At 34.7% G+C, this 19,433-nt stretch overlaps 1 protein-coding gene across 1 annotated transcript in view; it reads right to left on the bottom strand.

The window, feature by feature from the left end:
• Nucleotides 1-273: 273 nt before the first annotated feature.
• LOC111421776 (WD repeat and FYVE domain containing 3 bchs) overlaps nucleotides 274-19,433 on the bottom strand; it is a 45,560-nt gene continuing 26,400 nt past the window's right edge. The window contains exons 12-15 of the mRNA XM_071194926.1: nucleotides 13,976-17,476; nucleotides 7,275-8,713; nucleotides 7,111-7,222; nucleotides 274-1,852 (exon numbers count right to left, since the gene is read on the bottom strand). Coding sequence (XP_071051027.1) covers nucleotides 1,561-1,852; nucleotides 7,111-7,222; nucleotides 7,275-8,713; nucleotides 13,976-17,476 — 5,344 coding nt within the window. The 3' untranslated portion in view covers nucleotides 274-1,560. The remainder of the gene's footprint in view (nucleotides 1,853-7,110; nucleotides 7,223-7,274; nucleotides 8,714-13,975; nucleotides 17,477-19,433) is intronic.

Raw genomic sequence — 19,433 nt, 5'->3', positions numbered from 1 at the left:
ATACATAAATTTTATTTACAATGAATTAGTTGTGTATTGATCTGGCCAGTTTTGTCAGCTGATCGTGCCATCCCTAAATTAATGATTCATTATTTATTCTATAACCACAGAGATGATATTGAAACTTCAGTTTAGGAATTTACAGTCAAATACGTTTATCGTTGTTACTACAATAAATTGTGGATTTTCATTTAAGGAATGAAAATGGAAGGAATTGGAAATAAATCTTTAAAGTTATGATACTTAGTTTTAGGTTCTTTAAAAAAAGAAGTCTTTTCAGGGATTCTGCTTTATTAAATGTCAATACGTTCATATATAGAGTTATTTTATATGTATATATATTTATATACAATTTTCGACTAAATTCTACACTCTACAAGTATCACATATAATTACAAAATATACGGAAATATACTTTGGAATCGCACAATAGTACGAGGTTCTTATTTTTTTATCATAAATTTTTTTTTAATATTTTTTCATTTTGGATATTGTCTACCGTATCGCCTGTGCATGACATTAAATTATTGTAAAATTAATATCAATAGAAATCAAATCGATTATAAATGATCAAAAAGGAATATTGAATAAGTAATACCATTTTTTTAATACTTTATTCAACCCTCAACATTTTTTTTAATAAATTGTTTTCTCATTACGATTTCTTTTTTAATTGAGTATTTACATACGACTAACCATTAAAATTTACAAACATTGCACAAGCACAAAAATTTCATTCCGGATTTTTTTCTTTTTATTAATTTCTTAATTATTCCATATATTTGCATTAAGTTAAAAAAGTTTAAACACTTAAAAAATTGTAAAAACAGATAAATTAATAAATTAAAATAATAAAAAAAAACAATAATAATTAATACAGGTTAATAAAATACCTTGCAGAAAAACACATCTATAAAAAATTAGCTAATAAAATCAAAATTGTATAAATTAACAAGAATTAAATCAATATATAATATTATCATTTTGCAATATTACAACAATTATATCTCAGGAGATAATTTATTATTTTTTTTTGTTTGTTAACTCTGGTTATTTTGTATTGTTATTTTCACTTATTATCAATTAACACTATCATCTATTGGTGTAACTCTATTATTTTTTAACTTTATCTATTGGTTTATACATTTTTGCTTTTAAATTAATTTTGGAAAATGTAATTTTTTAGTTATAAACTGAGATGAATCGTCATAAATATGTATTAGACCCAAAAAATACGTATACAAGAAAAATTGGGGAAATCAAAAGATTGTCATGGTTAAGAAGTATATGGCACAGACTTGTTTAATTTATTTTTTTTTTGTTTTTTATTAGATTTCGATCAAATCTGTCAATTAAAAAAAAAATCAAAAACTTACCTTTTTTTTTTCACAAAATTTATCCCTTCTATTCTACGTTATTCATGTTTATTATTTTTTTTTTAAATTTTCTTTAAAGGATTCTCTACACATTTATCTCTGTGCTTAATTACATTTATACCCGGATTTGATGTTTATACCCAGAAGAGGTTTCTTAATTTCTTAATAGGTCATTTTTCGTTTTTTACTTATCTGGTTTTAATGACGCATAACATCTTTGGCATACTCTGACGGGTTTAAGGATTCTTAATCGGGATATTTCGCTTTCAAAGCGGCTACATTTCGAACAAAAAACTTCGCCGCAATTACGACAGTGATGTTTTCGTTCGTAAATTGTAAATCGAATGTTGCAACCTGCACAAAAATCGGCTCCTTCGTCTCTTAACCAATGATCAGCCGCTCGACCGGGAACTTCGCAAACACTCCAAGAAAAAACTCGTCCTCTTGCATCTCCAACATAAACTGTACGATGATCTCTACAAATTTAATTAATAAATTTAATAACAATATACAGGATGGGATGTCTCACGTAACTGGTTCATTAGAACTTTTTCAGGTTCCACTATTCGTAGAGATTTGAAATTTTGGTAGCATGGGTTGTTCATTCATTGTGACAGAATTAAAACGCTATTAAAATACATTCAGTAAAGGCTTTTGGAATCAATTTTGGCGAAATATTCAATCCCCCCAATTCCAGGGGGATAATGGTAATTTGGCAGAACAGTTTTCGCAACTTCCTCTTTCTTTTGAATTTGCGCTACGACATTTTCGTGGACGCAGTAAATTTGAATATTTATTTATCAGACCTGTAGCTACAGAACGACGAAAATCTGATAGAATATTGAGAAAAAACATATTGAGCAAAAACTAACATTTTCGCATAATAAGTGTCAAAAAAGATGCTAATTTAAAAATTCCTGGAAGCCGTATTTATCGAAATTAAGGAATGAGGCTTATTCTAAATTAAAGCTCAAAGCTTCCTCTTTAAAATGATGTATAATAATTGTTGGGTTGGGTTGGAAAAATATTGAGAAAAAAAACGTTGAAATAAAACTTACATTTTCGTATAACCTAAACGTGTCAAAAAAAGATGTCAATTTAAAAATTCCTAGAAGCCGTATTTATTGAAATTAAAGAATGAGACTTGTTCTAAATTAAAGCTCAAAGCTTTCTCTTTAAAATGATGTATAATAATTGTTGGGTTGGATTGGAAAAATATTGAGAAAAAAGACGTTGAAATAAAACTTACAGTTTCGTATAACCTAAACGTGTCAAAAAAAGATGCTAATTTAAAAATTCCTGGAAGCCGTATTTATTGAAATTAAGGAATGACACTTCTTCTAAATTAAAGCTCAAAGCTTCCTCTTTAAAATGATGTATAATAATTGTTGGGTTGGATTGGAAAAATATTGAGAAAAAAAATGTTGAAATAAAACTTACATTTTCGTATAACCTAAACGTGTCAAAAAAGATGCTAATTTAAAAATTCCTGGAAGCCGTATTTATTAAAATTAAGGAATGAGACTTGTTCTAAATCAAAGCTCAAAGTTTTCTCTTTAAAATGATGTATAATAATTGTTGGGTTGGATTGGAAAAATATTGAGAAAAAAAACGTTGAAATAAAACTTACATTTTCGTATAACCTAAACGTGTCAAAAAAAGATGCTAATTTAAAAATTCCTGGAAGCCGTATTTGTTGAAATTAAGGAATGAGACTTCTTCTATATTAAAGCTCAAAGCTTTCTCTTTAAAATGATATACAGTGCTAGCGTAAAGTAACCCCCCCCCCCCCTGTTTAATTTCTGAACAGATTGAAATATCAATATGAGCAAAAAAACACAAAAAAGCAAAAAAGACACAAATATTGTCTTATGGAAAATTTTGCTATCACTTTTAGTTTTTCCGGAAAATGGATCAACTTTGTTTTTTTAAATGGAATACCCAGTATATTATGGTATCTTTCGAAAGAATAAAACAATACGAATCCAACGATACCTCACAATCAAATATCGGTTTATTAGTTTTTTACATAAATATTAAACAAAATGCGAAATTTCGCCGGAAAACCCAACGCATCTTCGTTGACTACCTGTCGAGATACAATGGGCCAGATAAATGGTGGACGGTCAGTTAAAGGTCGGTCTACGCTCGGGTTAAGCAGGGTTAAAATCGGCAATTCTTTTAGAATGTTTTTATGAAACAATCAATGCAAGAAAAGGATAAAAAGAAAGTTCTTCTTAAAACTTCTAAGAAAAAATTGTCATAACAACAATTTTAAAGTTTGTAGGTACCTTGAAATTTTCTATTTAAGGCAGCATGCAAATATTGTCCTTCATTTCTATCTTGGAATTCTACCCGACCAAGTATAACCAAAGAAAAGCGAGATCAAAATGGCTAGAAGGAGTTTAGAGCACAAAATCGGAGGAATTTTAATATTCCCTCGTGCTGACAGAAATGTACATGAAACAGAGCGACAATTTAATGAACGATTTCCTGAACATCCAATTAGTCGAAAATATTTAAGAGAACTTGTAAATAAGTTTTTGGAAACTGGAAGCGTCGAGGACCGCAAAAGAACTGGTCGTCGTTCGATTTCTGAAGACACACAAGTGCAGACGTTAACAGAAGTAGTTAATGCGTGCATGATGTCGTCTGCTGCTATCGCATCAACGTGTGATGTGGGTCCAACAACGGCGGGGAAATATTTTTAGATTTGTTTCAGTGATGAATATACTTTCTTTTTGGATGGAAAATTGCATCGGCAAAATGTACATTACTAGAGTGATTTTAGTCCACATGAATATCGTGAAGTTAACACTCAATTTCCCAAGAAAATAAATGTTTGGACAGGCATATTGGGAAATCACATCGTGAGACCAATATTCCTAACCGAAAATTAGACCGGAATTGTATTTAAGATTATTAGAAGAAGATATTAATCCAAGTCTTTTGCAAATTGTACACCAGAATCCTGACGATTTTGAAATGGCTCCTCCACATTATGTGGCAATGGTACGAAATTATCTTGATACAAATTTTAATGGACGGTGGATCGGTCGACGTGGGCCGATTGAATGGCCAACAAGATCACCAGATCTGACACCTTTAGATTTCTTTTTATGGTGTTATTGACGAAATTATTGACGTCTGCCAAAATATTGATCATCACATGTTAAGCCGTGTGAGAGAAAACACTACAAAAATGTTTGTTCCTAATAAATAAAAAATTCTTTTATTATTCAATAACAACACTAAGCCAATTTTTCAACCAATACGGCAAAATCTTTAATAAAAAAACTTTCATTTCTTATATTGACTTTGATTTTTTTCTTTATAAATATTTTTTGATAAAATATGATTAATTCGTAAATTTAATATACTTCAAAAATAAGTAAGGGAACTATCAATTTTAAATCCGTCTTAGCTCGAGCGTATACCTACCGTTAACCTACCGACCACCATTTAACTGGCCGATTGCATTTCGACAGGCAGTCGACGAAGATACGTTGGTTTTTCCGGCGAAATTCCGCATTTTGTTTAATTTTTATGCGAAAAACTAATAAACCGATATTTGATTGTGAGGTACCGTTGGATTCGTATTGGTTTCATCTTTAGGAAAATACCATAATATACTAGGTGTTCCATTTAAAAAAACAAAGTGGATCCATTTTCCGGAAAAACTAAAAGTGATAGCAGAATTTTCCATAAGAAAATATTTGTGCTGATAAAATATAGAACCTGACGTTTTTTTGCTCATATTGATATCTCAATCTGTTCGGAAGTTAAAAAAAAGGGGGGGGGGTTACTTTACGCTAGCACTGTATAATAATTGTTGGGTTGGATTGGAAAAATATAAACTTATATTTTCGTATAACCTAAACGTGTCAAAAAAGATGGTAATTTAAAAATTCCTGGAAACCGTATTTATTGAAATTAAGGAATGAGACTTCTTCTATATTAAAGCTCAAAGCTTTCTCTTTAAAATGATATATAATAATTGTTGGGTTGGATTGGAAAAATATTGAGAAAAAAATGTTGAAATAAAACTTACATTTTCGTATAACCTAAACGTGTCAAAAAAAGATGCTAATTTAAAAATTCCTGGAAGCCGTATTTATTGAAATTAAGGAATGACACTTGTTCTAAATTAAAGCTCAAAGCTTTCTCTTTAAAATGATGTATAATAATTGTTGGATTGGATTGGAAAAATATTGAGAAAAAAATGTTGAAATAAAACATACATTTTTGTATAACCTAAAAGTGCCAAAATGATGCTAATTTAAAAATTCCTGGAAGCCGTATTTATTGAAATTAAGTAATAAGACTTATTTTAAATTAAAGCTCAATACTTTCTTTTTAAAATGATCTGTAATAATCACACCTAATAACCATTTATCAAAGAGATACCTTTTTGAACAACAAAATTCAACAACACCACTTTTCATTAAACTTCTAACCTCACATCTGGACGAATAGGACGAACAGGCAATGAACACTGGCAGAAAGCAGAAGAGATAACAACACTAAATTTACCTAATTATAACGTGGCTGCGTATAGTTGCAGAAAAACATACATAAGGGGAGGAGTACTAATAGTTACAAATAACATATAAACCAACAACAATAAACGTAGAGAAATACAATATCGAAAAATGCTTAGAAGTTTGTTCGATTGTTATTTCACAAGTAAACTCAGTTTTTGTATCACTTTACCGCGCGCCTGGAGGTGATATAAAACAGTTCATGATAGTATTAGAGGAAGTAATGCATTATACAGGGTACGTTTTTTTCCATGTTTAGTAAAGAGATCTTGAAAACTAGCGGAGATAGAGAGACGATTAAATAGGGAAATAATTGCTGTTTCATGAACTCAATTTAATGAGCTTTTTGTTTTTTGAATAAAATGCATCATACCAAATTTGGTTTTTCTAGCTTAATGTATTACGTGTATCTTATTATAAGATATTGAACTTTTTAAAAATTTAAGAGGCAACTTTGAAGGTCTATAACTCCTCAGAGGTACAACTTAGTATAGAGATAAGTTACGTTAAATCATCTTAATTTACTGTCCTCTACATGTCCCTACTCTGTGTCGGTTCTTATGTGAATCACCCTGTATAATAAGGTTACGTTTTTGAATAAAGTATTATTATTATTATTTATTTGATCTTCTGTTTATTATTTTTGGTAAGTAAAAGCTAGTAAACTAAAAGATCAGTCGTTAATAGTGCAAATTATAATAGAAATAAATTAAACGAAAAACTATCAAAATGTTTCCTGCATGTTTCGATAAATTTTCCAATATGAGAGAAACCACAATAAATAGGTATAGGAAAGTTTATAGATAAATTGTAGAGAATTAAATTCCCTTTCGGGTAGGCTAATAAAATATGGGGCGTTCCATTTAAAATTTTCAACTTTCTTGCGGTTGAATATGAAAAAACGGTAATTCAATTTTTGACCATGCTGTATAAGATACTCTGATACAACAAATGACAAAATATTTGATAGCATCTAGAGTAATCGTGCCAATTTAGAATTAAAAGGTGTAATAAAAACTATAGCATTCCGTTTAAAACAACGAAGTTATGGTGTACTACCGGAATGATCGAAAGTTCCGAATGAACAACCCATGCTACCAAAATTTCAAAACTGTACAAATAGTGGAACCTAAAAAAGTTCTAACGAACCAGTTACGTGAGACACCCTGTATATTTATTAATAAATTATTTACCGTGAAACCGCTAAAGATGTAATTGAAGCAGGTTCTGTGTTATCTTTCCGATCGTATGCGGTGTGCATGGTTAATTTGCTTTTGAATACTAGTTGTCTTTGCCATTTGAAACCTATTTTAACAAAAAAATTAAAATTTATTTTATTTATTGTAATAATTCTTACCTGGTCTCAATAAATTTTGTGGATTAACCGCCCGTTTTCTTGTATCAGGTACAATAACAAACGAATCCGTTAAACTAGTATCACTTTTACTAGTTCTCATCCCCGCCGCGTCATCAACATCCAAACTTTCATTATCAGCACTATTTCCGCCTTCGCTTTTCCGGAAACCGCCATGAACCTTCGATCTCCGCCTTCGTACTGCAACCACCGGCGGGAGATCCTCCGTATCGCTACAAGTCTCTTTTTCATCTTGTTGCTCGCTTCTCCATTCCTTTGAACTACTCTCATTCGATCGTTGCCTCTCTACGGAACCTCTCCTACCCGAAGTACATTCCTCTGATAAACTACTTTCAGAACCAGATTTAATCAAACTTCCGGAGCTATCATTTGAAACATTAACTTGTTTAACTAATCGATTATGAATTGAGAGAGGTCTTGCAGGTTCCGATGGTTTCTCTTTTTCTTTATCATCTTTTTGTTGATCTCTTTCTTTCTCTTCCGGTACTTGAACATATTCGATCGACCACATTCTCGTAACACCATCCGTTGACCCCGTCATTATGACATTGCTAGCATCCCATTCGTGAGTTTGCGAGAACGCAACGCAAAGAATTTGTTGCATCCGGTCGGCGCGGCCAACACAAGTATTAACATTCGCCAATTCATCGCCGTTTATGCTCCATAAATGTAACCAAGTTGCTGCGCACGTTGCAATATCTCCAGTTAAATCATTTACTGCAACAGCAGCAACCGGCCCGGCATGTCCTCTAAGTTGGCGTACAAAAACACCACGGGATAAGTCCCAAATAATCGCTGTGGAGTCTCTTGAACCGGAAACGATTACGTTATAAGCGGTACTCGCAGCTAAACACGTCACAGCTTCAGTATGTGCGTATAAAGAATGTTTAATATGTAATTGCTTTTTACGTTGCTCATATTCCCATATAGTTACCACAGAACTAGTTCCCGCAGTAACGATTAACTTCGCCGAGGGGCAAACACAAGCAACAATTTCCCCAGAATTTTGAACAACAGTTTCACAAACAAACGTTGCTTTGTCACTATCATAATTTCCGATTCTAAGAGAATGATCGGCAAAACCCCAAGCGACGTATTTGTTATAACTAGGTGGGATAAGCACTTTATTTTGGTCAACGGCAAGAACTGCTTTATCGTGATGAAGAATTTGTCCAACAGAAATTTTAACTTCTTTTATAGGTTGTAGAGATGGTCTTAAATTATCTAAATGATGGAAAAATAAACGTTCCGGTTGGGGTAAAGAGAACGCTTGGACTAATGACCCAGTATCCATTACGGATGTTCGATTATTATGACCCATTTTCTTAGAGGGATGAGGTTTCTTGAAAAGTTGTTTAGGAATTTGGCCGAAGTTGTTTATAAAACCGATTGTCGCATTTTTCTTTAAGGGATCATCGATACTAAAAAAATAAAATGTTGATAAAAATGTCACATAATAATAGTTATTTATTATACAAGGGAAAAAAGATAAAATCTAATATTTTTCCCGTGTATAATACACTATTTTTTTCTGTGACGGGAAAAACGACGATTTAAATATCAAGTCAGAAAATTATCGATGTGAAATTTGAATTTTGTGAACCAGGTAACATTAAATAATATTGAACATTCGAAAACCTTATTAATTGTGAAACTTAAGCAAAGAAAGAATGATGGAAACAGGAGATTTGTAGTTATTGAAGAATATATTAAATTTTACCGAATGTACATAGCCCTTCGTCTAGCAGCTGCAAAGAATTGCCGCCTGTTTTATGCATATCGCAATGGAAAATGTATCAATAAGGTTGTGGGTAAAAAGTTTTATCTACCTACAACTATTGAATTATCTATTCGTTATACATTTGATTTTTGAGGGGTAATGACACGCATTACTCGCATGACTGGCAAGTGTTGAATAATGAAGCCATTATTCCACAGTTCTGACACGACCTACTAATCAATAGTATATCATAAGGTACCTCATACAGTAGCTAATTTTCTTCAACTTGAAAATGCTAACTCATATACAGCTCATTCATTTTGAAGATCGTCTGCTACACTTTTAGTTGAATCTGGGGGAGACTTGATGACACTAAAAAAACATGACGGTTGGAAGTATCAACGGTCGATGAAGGGTACGTTAATGAATCGGTAGCACACAGCGCAGAAATAGCTAATAAAGTGTTTAGAACGTGTGGCAGTGCTGAAATAACAATCGATTTGCAACCAAGTACATCAACGGCAGTTGTGTCCATGGCAGAAAAAAATGGAACATGTCATTCATGCAATCCACAGTTAAGGGGTTACACCAGTGTGAAATTTTCAAAAAATACTTTCAAGAACATAATATTAATATTTCAAAGTCGGACTCCAAATACTTTTATAATAGTAGCCTTCTCACTACCAACCTCTAGCAAGTCAAACACACATATTGTACAGTCCGTCTATTATTTGCTACTATTAGATAGGAAGTGTCTTCTCGGAAGTATTGGACTGTACCGTGCAATAAGAAGTTGTAAAAATCAAAAATGAGTGAAAATTCGTATCTAAAGCAAAAAGGAACTTACTATAATCCTATTCGTAGATCAACAAGTAGGAGGAAGAGATTCTCGGGAAATCGATACACACAAGAGAAGCCCAACACTGATCTCAGTACTGCTGCAGAAAAATTATTGCGTACCGACAATGACGAAATAATAATTAATAACAGTCAAAGGGGTGGAAGAGAGAAGAATGTGAGAGGGAGAGCGAGGGGTACAAGAGGGAATGGAGATAACACTGGAAGAAGTGGAAGCAGTGTTGAGGGGACTGAATAGAAGAAGGGCGACAGGAGAGGATGAAATCCAGAATGAGACTTGGTTGGAGGCGACGGAGACAGTGAAGAAACAGCTGTGGAAGGTACTAGACGAAGTATGGAGAGGGGAGGGGTTTCCGGACAGGTGGAGGATGGGGATAATATGCCCACTGTATAAAAAGGGGAGTAAAAGGGTGGTGAGCAATTATAGAGGGATTACCCTGTTGGACATAACTTTCAAAATTTATACAAAGGTACTGCTGGGGAGGTTGGAATAAGAAATGGAGAGGAGGGAGTTGTTGCCGGATGGGCAGGCGGGATTCTGGAAGGGAAGAGGGGCAATTGACTATGTATATATATTGAAACACCCTGCAGATAGGAATGGATGGGGTGGTAATAGCAGAAACAAAGGTGGCTAGAGAGGCGGTGGAGATGATGAGGTCTCTGGAGAGCTAGTAAATTCTGCAAACAAGGTATTGGAGATGGGTGTTGGGGTTGGTAAGGCAGACTCCAGGGTATGGTGGAGGTTGGGAGAAGAGCAGTTAAGTAAGAGGAAATGATATCAGAAAGACCGCATTGCATGCTCCTGGAAGAGTGTTGGAGGGAAATTAAGGAGAGGAGGCTGATATATGGGCAGAGAGATAGGGAGGGATATTATAGAAGAGTGGCATATTCACTAACGGGGATCGACAGCAGAAGTGTGGAGAGAGGTGAAATGTGAAGAGAACTGAGAGATAGGGGGCAGGAAAGAATGTCACAGATACCGGAAGGGAGATATAATGAAAGGTATGGGGAGACAGTGACAGACAAACTGCCAAAGTATCTGTTGATGGAGGGAGATGATGAAGGGAAGAGATTGATGGCCAGAATCCGCTGTGGCAATGAGGAGAGAGGGACCAGGTACTGGGCGGATGATGTGGAGAGGTGGTGTAGGCTGTGTGGAAAGGATTGGAAGATGCTGAGGGTGTAGTGAGCTAAGGGAGGAGGGTAGAGGGTTTGGGTGTATACATATATTGTACCGGAGAAATATTATAAATGATAAATTGGAAAATTATAAACAATAAAACGCTTATTAACAAGTAACAGTCATGGGTATCGTATTATTCAGTTTTCACAACTATTAGCAATTTAGTCATATGTAAAAATTGCAAAAAGGACATAACATTTAATGAAGCAAGTCGATGGATCTTCTTAGAAAATTCAATAACAATACCTTCGCTGGATGCTTCGAAAACGTTACCAAAGCAGCTGAAACAGTTTATAAACAAAGCGTAAAAATCGCCGTGGACGAAGAGAAGGCTAAGATGTTAAAAAAAGAAGGTTCAGATGTAAATTTGACAGTTTCTGGAGTTTTTTGGAACATGGAAAAAACGCAGTCATACTTCTCGTTTCGGAGTTACAACTCTTACAGGGAAATTTTGCAAAAAAAATATCAATTCATTGTAAAATCAATTTACTGTAAAGTTGTGAAATATGGGAAAAGAAAAAACTTACACATCCTGAAGAATATCAACAATGTACAGGGTGTCCAAATTTCGATGGGTTTGCAGGGTATCTCAGTTATTATGAAAGATAGAAAGTTGCGGTTTCGCGAACCTGAGCTACTTTTTTGTGAAACTTACAATGGCGCAAACCAAATTTTCATAGCCCTCTTCGTTTTTGATATACAGGGAGTGTTTCAAAATTTACGATTTTCAGACACCCCTGTATGTCGGCTATCCGGAAACGTAAAAATGGGTTCTAATAGATTTTTTCACGTAGAATACAATGGCGCACGTAGAATTTTTCTAGTCATCAAGGTTTTTGAGTTATAAAGAGTTAAGTATTTCAGAAGTTGAGTATTCAGTATTTCAGTTGTGTTTATAACTCAAAAACCGTGATGATTAGAAAAATTCTACGTGCACCATTGGATTCCACGTGAAAAAATCTATTAGAACCCGTTTTTACTTTTTTACTAAGTTTCCGGATAGCCGAGATACAGGAGGTGTCTGAAATTCGTAAATTTCAAACACTCCCTGTATATCAAAAACGAAGAGGACTATGAAAATTTGGTTTGCGCCATTGTAAGTTTCACAAAAAAGTAGCTCAGGTTCGCGAAAGCCGTAACTTTCTATCTTTCATAATAACTGAGATACCCTGCAAACCCATGGAAATTTGGACACCCTGTACATGATTGTGATGCAAATCATGAAGGATTCGCTGCGAAAATGGAGGTTGATAGTGTAAAGGATATGTTTAGTCGCTCGATTGATGAATATGGTGTAAAGTATAGCAGTTGTGTTGGTGATGGTGATACTGCTACATACAAAGGAATAATATCTAAACCCATATGTCGTCGAAGTAGAAAAATTAGAGTGTTATTTACATGTAAAAAAAGAATGAGAACGCGATGTCGAAACCTCAAAAAGCAAAGTAAGGGCTTAGGAGGAAAAAGTAAAAATACAATGAAACTAACCGAAAAAGTAATCAATAAACTCTAAAAGTATTAAGGATTAGCAATTATTATTTTGATGTCTGGTAAATCAAAATAATATGTAAGCAATTTTTCTTGCATGCAAAGTATTTTGCACGAAGTTATTGCGGCAGTATCTAGCGCGATTGGCTTTACATTTGGCACCTTTTAACTGCAATATTTTAATTGCAATCAATGCTGGCAACAAATATTTTTTGAAAGATTGGGGCACCTGTACACAAACAAACCAACAAAATACGTTATGTCGTTATATTTCATAGTTGGCAACACAGAAAGTAACTAAAAAACTCACCACACTTTAAGCGCAAGTGCAAGGATACGTGATTTGCGCATGCGTGCAAGATAAATTACCGCAATATTTCTTGCAGGCAATGAAACTTGCGAACTGTAAAGTGGCCTTAAGGCAATTTGGGCTATATTTTATCATTTATCTCAACAAATCAACATGACAAATTTCAAACATGAGTACCTTCTGCTAGTTGCGCAAGTGGCAGAAACTTTAGAACCAATTTATACAGGTTTAAGTAGAAGAAAGTTACTAGAGAGATGTAAAGGTGGGAACACCCAAAATAATAATGAAAGTTATATTGATTTGCTCTGGCACTTTACTCCACAACTTGCCAATTTTCTGGCTGTTTTTAATCTATTGGAAATCACTATTGGTGCAATTGCAAACGAATATGCGAACGATAGAGATGATGTCAGAGTTTATCAAGCTACTTTACGTCACCGCATCAAAGGAGGGTAGAACTGCTCGAAAAAAGCTTTAGCTGCTCAGCAGGCATTTTTTGAAACAGGGGGGGTCCATTATATGGGCCAGGAATAGCCGAGTGACATTTCTTATGGGAAATATCATTTTATCGATAGTTAAAACTTTAAACGCAGTTTTCTCAATACGTTATTTTTGAAATTTGTTGCAGTTCTAACTCAGAGACATATTATCCGATTGGCTTGGAATTTTAACAGAGTATTATAAACATGTTTTATTGTACCATGATCTACGATATTTATGATTTTAGAGACTCCGTCATTTTGTAAAATTTCAATATTTCTCTAAAATCCTATGTCATGGTACAGAGAATATCTTCTAGTGTAAGATCGATATTTGTTTTTTCCATTTTAGGTGTTGAATCGACTGTTATCGCTGCAGCAGTGGAGGACTTTTTTTTATGAGTTTCGGGACCTAGCGCATAAGTGGCTAAAATGTTACTATTTTTCTATGAAAAAATTATTGTACATAGTTCGATAATAGACAAATACATTCTTAAAGTTTCAAAGTATTCGATGAAATGGGTCGAAAAAGGAAAAAGTAATTCTATCTATTTGTAAGTAATTTCATAAAAAGTGACATTTTGTTACCCATCAATAGAGATAAAATGTCAAACGTTTTTTCCGTCACAGAAAAAAAAAACTTACTTATAAATATCCACATTTCCCTCGTAAAACAAATGATGAAAAACATTAGTAGCTTCAACAGCCGGTTGCCCTTGTTGTTTGTACCCAAAAACCAAATCAATCCAATGATGTAAATTTTGAGACACAAAATCACACTCAAGCGCATTCCGATGCGCTCTAATAAACTCCCTCGGATCTTGTTTCGCCCAAGGTGGTAACACGACATCACCCAAAAACACTCCACTTTGTTTCGAACCCAAATCAAATTCGTTTCCGTTTAATAAAAATTCGGGTAAATAAAAAAATTCGGGAATTAATTCTTTAACATCCGCCATATTATGTTTTGAAGCAGAAGCCCAAGCCTCTTTCACCGAATGAAACATGCGATCGGCTAAATCAAAATGTCCCCCTTGTAATCGCAAAAAGTGTTGAGTGAAGGGTTCTAAACGGACTAAATAAGAACAAACAATCATGGCGCTTGAATAATGAGTTCCGTAATGATACGGTGGCGTTTCCCCGTGAGGATCATCCCATTCTTTGAAACGCTTTTTAAATTGATCTAAACGCTCTGAGCTTTGAGCTCCCATTGGTTTTGTAAAGTCGCGAAATGTTAAGGGGTCATTAAAATCTAATTCTTCGCTATCGTAGTCGGCTAAAATCCATGGAAAAACGGGGTATTGCATTAAATCGTTATAAGATCTTCCGGCCAATGTGTTTAAATACATCAAATATTGAAAATTTGAGATTTCTCCTCGAACCCAACGTTGTGTTACGGAAGTTTCCCCGATTAAATTACTCAATAAACTAGTTGCTTGTTCAACATTAGCGGTTCGTTTTTGTCCCGCAACTGATTGTTGAGCGCTGTCTGCTATACCAGTCGCTGTCGCCATAAATCTTTGATATACTTTATTTCGGACTTTTCTCGGGAACGCTAATAAATAATTTCGACCATCCCCAGAGAAAACTTCCAAAGCCATCGGTTGGAGAAGATATCTTCTTTTATGTACTTCCCTGATTTCTTCGTATGAAAATTTCGAACATTGTCTCATTGTACGGGATCGTCTCGGAGAACCAGGGTTTGGTAAAATTGGTTCGTAACCTTGAGTAGGAACTGCGTCGATATCGCGAATTTCTCGATTTTTTAATAAAGTGAATCCATCGACTACATAACAATGTTCTTGCCCAAAAAGTAATAACCCCTCTGTTGTGTCTAAACCTTGAATTCGAGCACAACGAAACATGTAAGTGATTTTTTCGTTTTCTTCTAATAATCTTAATAACGTTTGATTATCTGGGGGTGGTTGGGGTTCTTCTTCCGATTCATTTTCATCTTGTTGATCATCAGGATCTGATTTTAATCTTGATAAAGCTGGTAAAGGTACTAAAGGCATTGGGCTACTTTCTTCTGAGATACTATCAATACGATCTAATTCTATTTCGCCATTATTACAACGTCTCAATTGCATCGCTTGGTAATACTCTTTACTATGATGACTTATAGCGACTTTATATTTCAAAATTCCTTTTTCAATCTCCGGTCGATATGGGTAATGCAAATAAAATAATTCATTCTTCATCGTTTTTTTCCGCATCCGATGTGGGCCTTCAGTCATATCCAACATCCATTTATCTAAATGGCATGGTTTGGTTGGTCCCCAAAGACCCCGTTCTCGGGTTAACTCAGTTTTCGTTTGTAACCATTCTTGATGAACGTAACGTTGAGTATGAGTTGCCATGTTAATGTGTTGATTTCGTTTCATTTCAACTAATTCACGAACGTTGGCGATGTGGGTTAAAATCCATTGAAAAGCTTGGCGCTTATTCATTCTAACGCGAACTTTTAATGTTTCATCTTTTCTCGATTTCGTCCGACTCGCTAATCGCGTTAATCCGCCTGTAACTTTATGAATTTTGGATTGAATTTGATTGTGTAGTTCCCAAGGGACTCGGTAAGTTGCTTTTTTTTCGTTATCAATGTAAGTAGCCCAAAGTTTCGCGGCGTTTTCATAGACTTGTTCGCGAACGGCGATTAAATCGGGTGCTTTTGCGTTCATCATCGGGGGGACTAAGGTAACCTTAAAAACTTCTTCAATTGCAGGTTTTTTACATACATATAACTCTTCCCAAACTCTTAAAGCGGCTCCAGCCATTAAATTTCGACCTTGGTGCTGGTTTAATTGCTCATCGCGAGATTCTAAATCGCTCGCCGGGTTAACATGCCACATTGTACGCATGTTTGAGTCCAACATTATCTTCATATCAGCTTTTAATTGGAGGAGGCAATAAGTTAAACATCCGATGAAATCTAATTCGTGATTTCCTGCGCCAAAAACAATCAAACGATTTGTGGTTAATTTATGTAGAGCTTCTAAAACGCTCATTTGATCGGCGATTGAATCGGTTGGTCTTGATAATAAAAATAAAATGCTGCGATTTAAGCAATGGTATAAACATTCTAATGAAAAATTTCCGCTTCTTCTTTTTGCTTGACCGATTAATTTAATGATAAAATCAAAAACGTCGTGAGGATCTTTCGATAATGAACCTTGCCATAATTTATCTACTATCCTTGCTGTTAAATAAAACACATTAGGCGCAACATGTTGAACATGCGCGTTTGCTAATGGAACAATCGGAATCGCAGCTTGATCCCCAACCAACATATCGGCGGCTAAAAGGTGATCCATTAAAGTGCATAAAATTTCAGTTTGATAACAAGTTTGTTGATGGGTTGTTGAATTTTCTGGGTAAGCATCAAGAACTAAGTCGATTACAGGAGATGATTTTGCAGTTACTGATAAGCTTAATGAGTCGACTACGATGACGCGGATAAAATCGATTATGAATTGTCTCGCTGGGTGGGTTGTTAAAGGATTATCTTCTAAAGGTGATCGTGGAACCACTATTATATTTTCGGATTCTTCAGCTGGAGTTGAAGCTCCACTACTATCGCCGCTGTCGTTTAAATTCGATGTTGGTGGGAATAAAGCACTTGCTAAAGCACCCAGGACCTCCCCCGACATGAAAATTGGCATAAATTCGGGTAAATTATGGTATAATTGGAATAAAACTTGTATTATGGAGATTGCATGATTCCTCAACCAATCCGGTAATAAGTTTTGATCGCAATGAATCATCGATCTCGCCATAGCTAATAAAACCACCACCGCTTCCGAGCAAAAATTGATCCTCGGTGTTACGCTACTAACCGGTTGGCTATTAACGGAAGCGCCCCATAGAAATGCCCAAACTGTGTCCAAATCGAATTTTGTCTCAGCCGGTAATAATTTAACTGGTTGCCCAGTCATTAAAGCTGTCAATAAAAAGTATAACTCAGAAACTTCTAAATGCGAGGGTAACAGCCAAGAAAGATGTTGAAAACCCGGTATATGCCAACCATCGAGTTTAAAGTCAGCTCCAGTCGTTGGATTTACAGGACAACCCAAAACTACGGCCATTTTATTGTGGGTCACTTGTTCGGTGTGTCTTAACCAACCTCCATTACAAGAGCCTTCACGGAAACTGCAAAAATTAGTTTTAATTAAATTAATTTTGTTATAGAAATAAGTACACTGTTGGAAATAATTCACGAACACACCCTGTATAATAATAAAGTAAAGTAGTGTAACTTACCCTCATATGGAGAGCGACGCAACCCTGCTGGGAGGGGATGCATCAATAGCCAGAGTAGAATAAGTTGGCCAAAACTCAAATTTATTATACTCTATTTTTTAATTCGGAGGAGTGTTTTAAAATTGAAGCGCCAAAAATAAGGGTTGCTATTGGTCAGTTTAAGCAAAAACTACACTAGGAAAATTCGAGATGTTGCCGGCCGCCTAGAGACATTCGGGTTTAGCCGTCTTTCAAGACGACTAAATTCGAATGATTCTAGTTGTAGGTCTTGTTTTGGTTCTAGTGATAGAGTATTAGTATAAAACTAGACCTACAACTAGAATCATTCGAATTTAGTCGTCTTGAAAGACGGCTAAACCCGATATTACTAGACTATTACTATGTAGAACTAACACTACACCTAGAACTAGACTCATTTGGGTTTAGCTGTACGTCTCTAAAGACGGCTAAACCCGAATGATTCTAGTTCTAGATATAGTGTTAGTTCAAGTTTTACACTTGCACTGTAACTAGAGCTAACATTAGACCTAGAAACATTTGGGTTTAGTCGCACGTCTCTTAAGACAGCTAAACCCGAATGATTCTAGTTCTTGGTCTAGCACTGTACAACAATTAAAACTAGAACTAACACTAGACCTAGAACTAGAAAGTTCCGGGTTTAGCCGTGCGTCTGAAGAATGAAATGTTATTATTTAATATACTTATTCAAGTTAATTTGTCCAGTCGTGCCTGAAGACGGCTCCATTGGAAGCCGAAACAATTATGTAGCACCGAAGCCTTAATAAAATATAAAATATAATTGCATCATATTTAAATTATTTTATATATACTTTTCATTCATAAGAATCAGGTTTATTCCTGAAACGAAGCATGTTGCCAAAGATGAAATCATATAATATATGTAGAACATCAAGTAAAAGAGTTACAAAAAAGTAGAGTACCTTTGAAAAGAGGACTTGAAATTGAACACAAACTATTATTTACTATGGTTGATGGGAAAATATGCAATGCCGCAACTAACACAGCATCTACAATGCGGTGCTATGGGTGTGGGCTAATTTCAAAAAGCTTTAAGGGCATATCAAAGAGGAAAGATGTAAATCCAGAATGACTATCATTGGGAATATCCGTTCTTTATGCAAAAATACGGTTGTTTGAATTAATCCTTCACTTGTCATACGAGCTTCCAATTAGAAAGATAAAAAGACTATAGCCGAGACAAAAAACTAATTCAATTAATGACGGAAATTCGGCTAGAAGATTTTTCCAAAACCCTAACTCGATAGGCGAAATCACTGGAGTTGACGAAACCTTAATTTACAGCTTGAATATTATATTGGAAGCAATATCAAGTGGACATGAGATTGATGTCGCTAAAATTGAAACATATGCATACGTTGTATATTACTTTATACAGCTGGCATCCAATGACGCTAACCATGCACAAAATTTTAATGCATGGTGCTGAAATTATTTCACATGCCTTGTTGCTGATTGGGCAACTATCAGAAGAGACTGCTGATGCCAGAAACAAACACTTTCGTACATACGGGCAAGATTTCGCTAGAAAATTTTAACGAGACGCGTCTAATAGAGATGTTATACATAGATTACTATTGAGCTCTGACCCTTTTATTACAAGTATACGCCCATTGCCCAAGAAAATCAAAAAAGTGTCCATGAAGACGAAGAACCAAATGAGGAGAGTTCGTGTGACGAATCAGAATAATTTTTTAGTGTGGCATCATATAATTTTTTAATAAATATCCCGTTTTGTGGTAAATTCTAGTTTTATTTAAAGGGGGAATGTTTTTTTTTCAAAAAGTTTGATTTTTTTTTTATAGCA

The sequence above is a fragment of the Onthophagus taurus genome, chromosome 3 (genome assembly GCF_036711975.1).
Source record: "Onthophagus taurus isolate NC chromosome 3, IU_Otau_3.0, whole genome shotgun sequence".
In the NCBI taxonomy this organism is placed as follows: Eukaryota; Metazoa; Arthropoda; class Insecta; order Coleoptera; family Scarabaeidae; genus Onthophagus; species Onthophagus taurus.
This window is presented reverse-complemented; position numbering and strand designations above follow the sequence as displayed.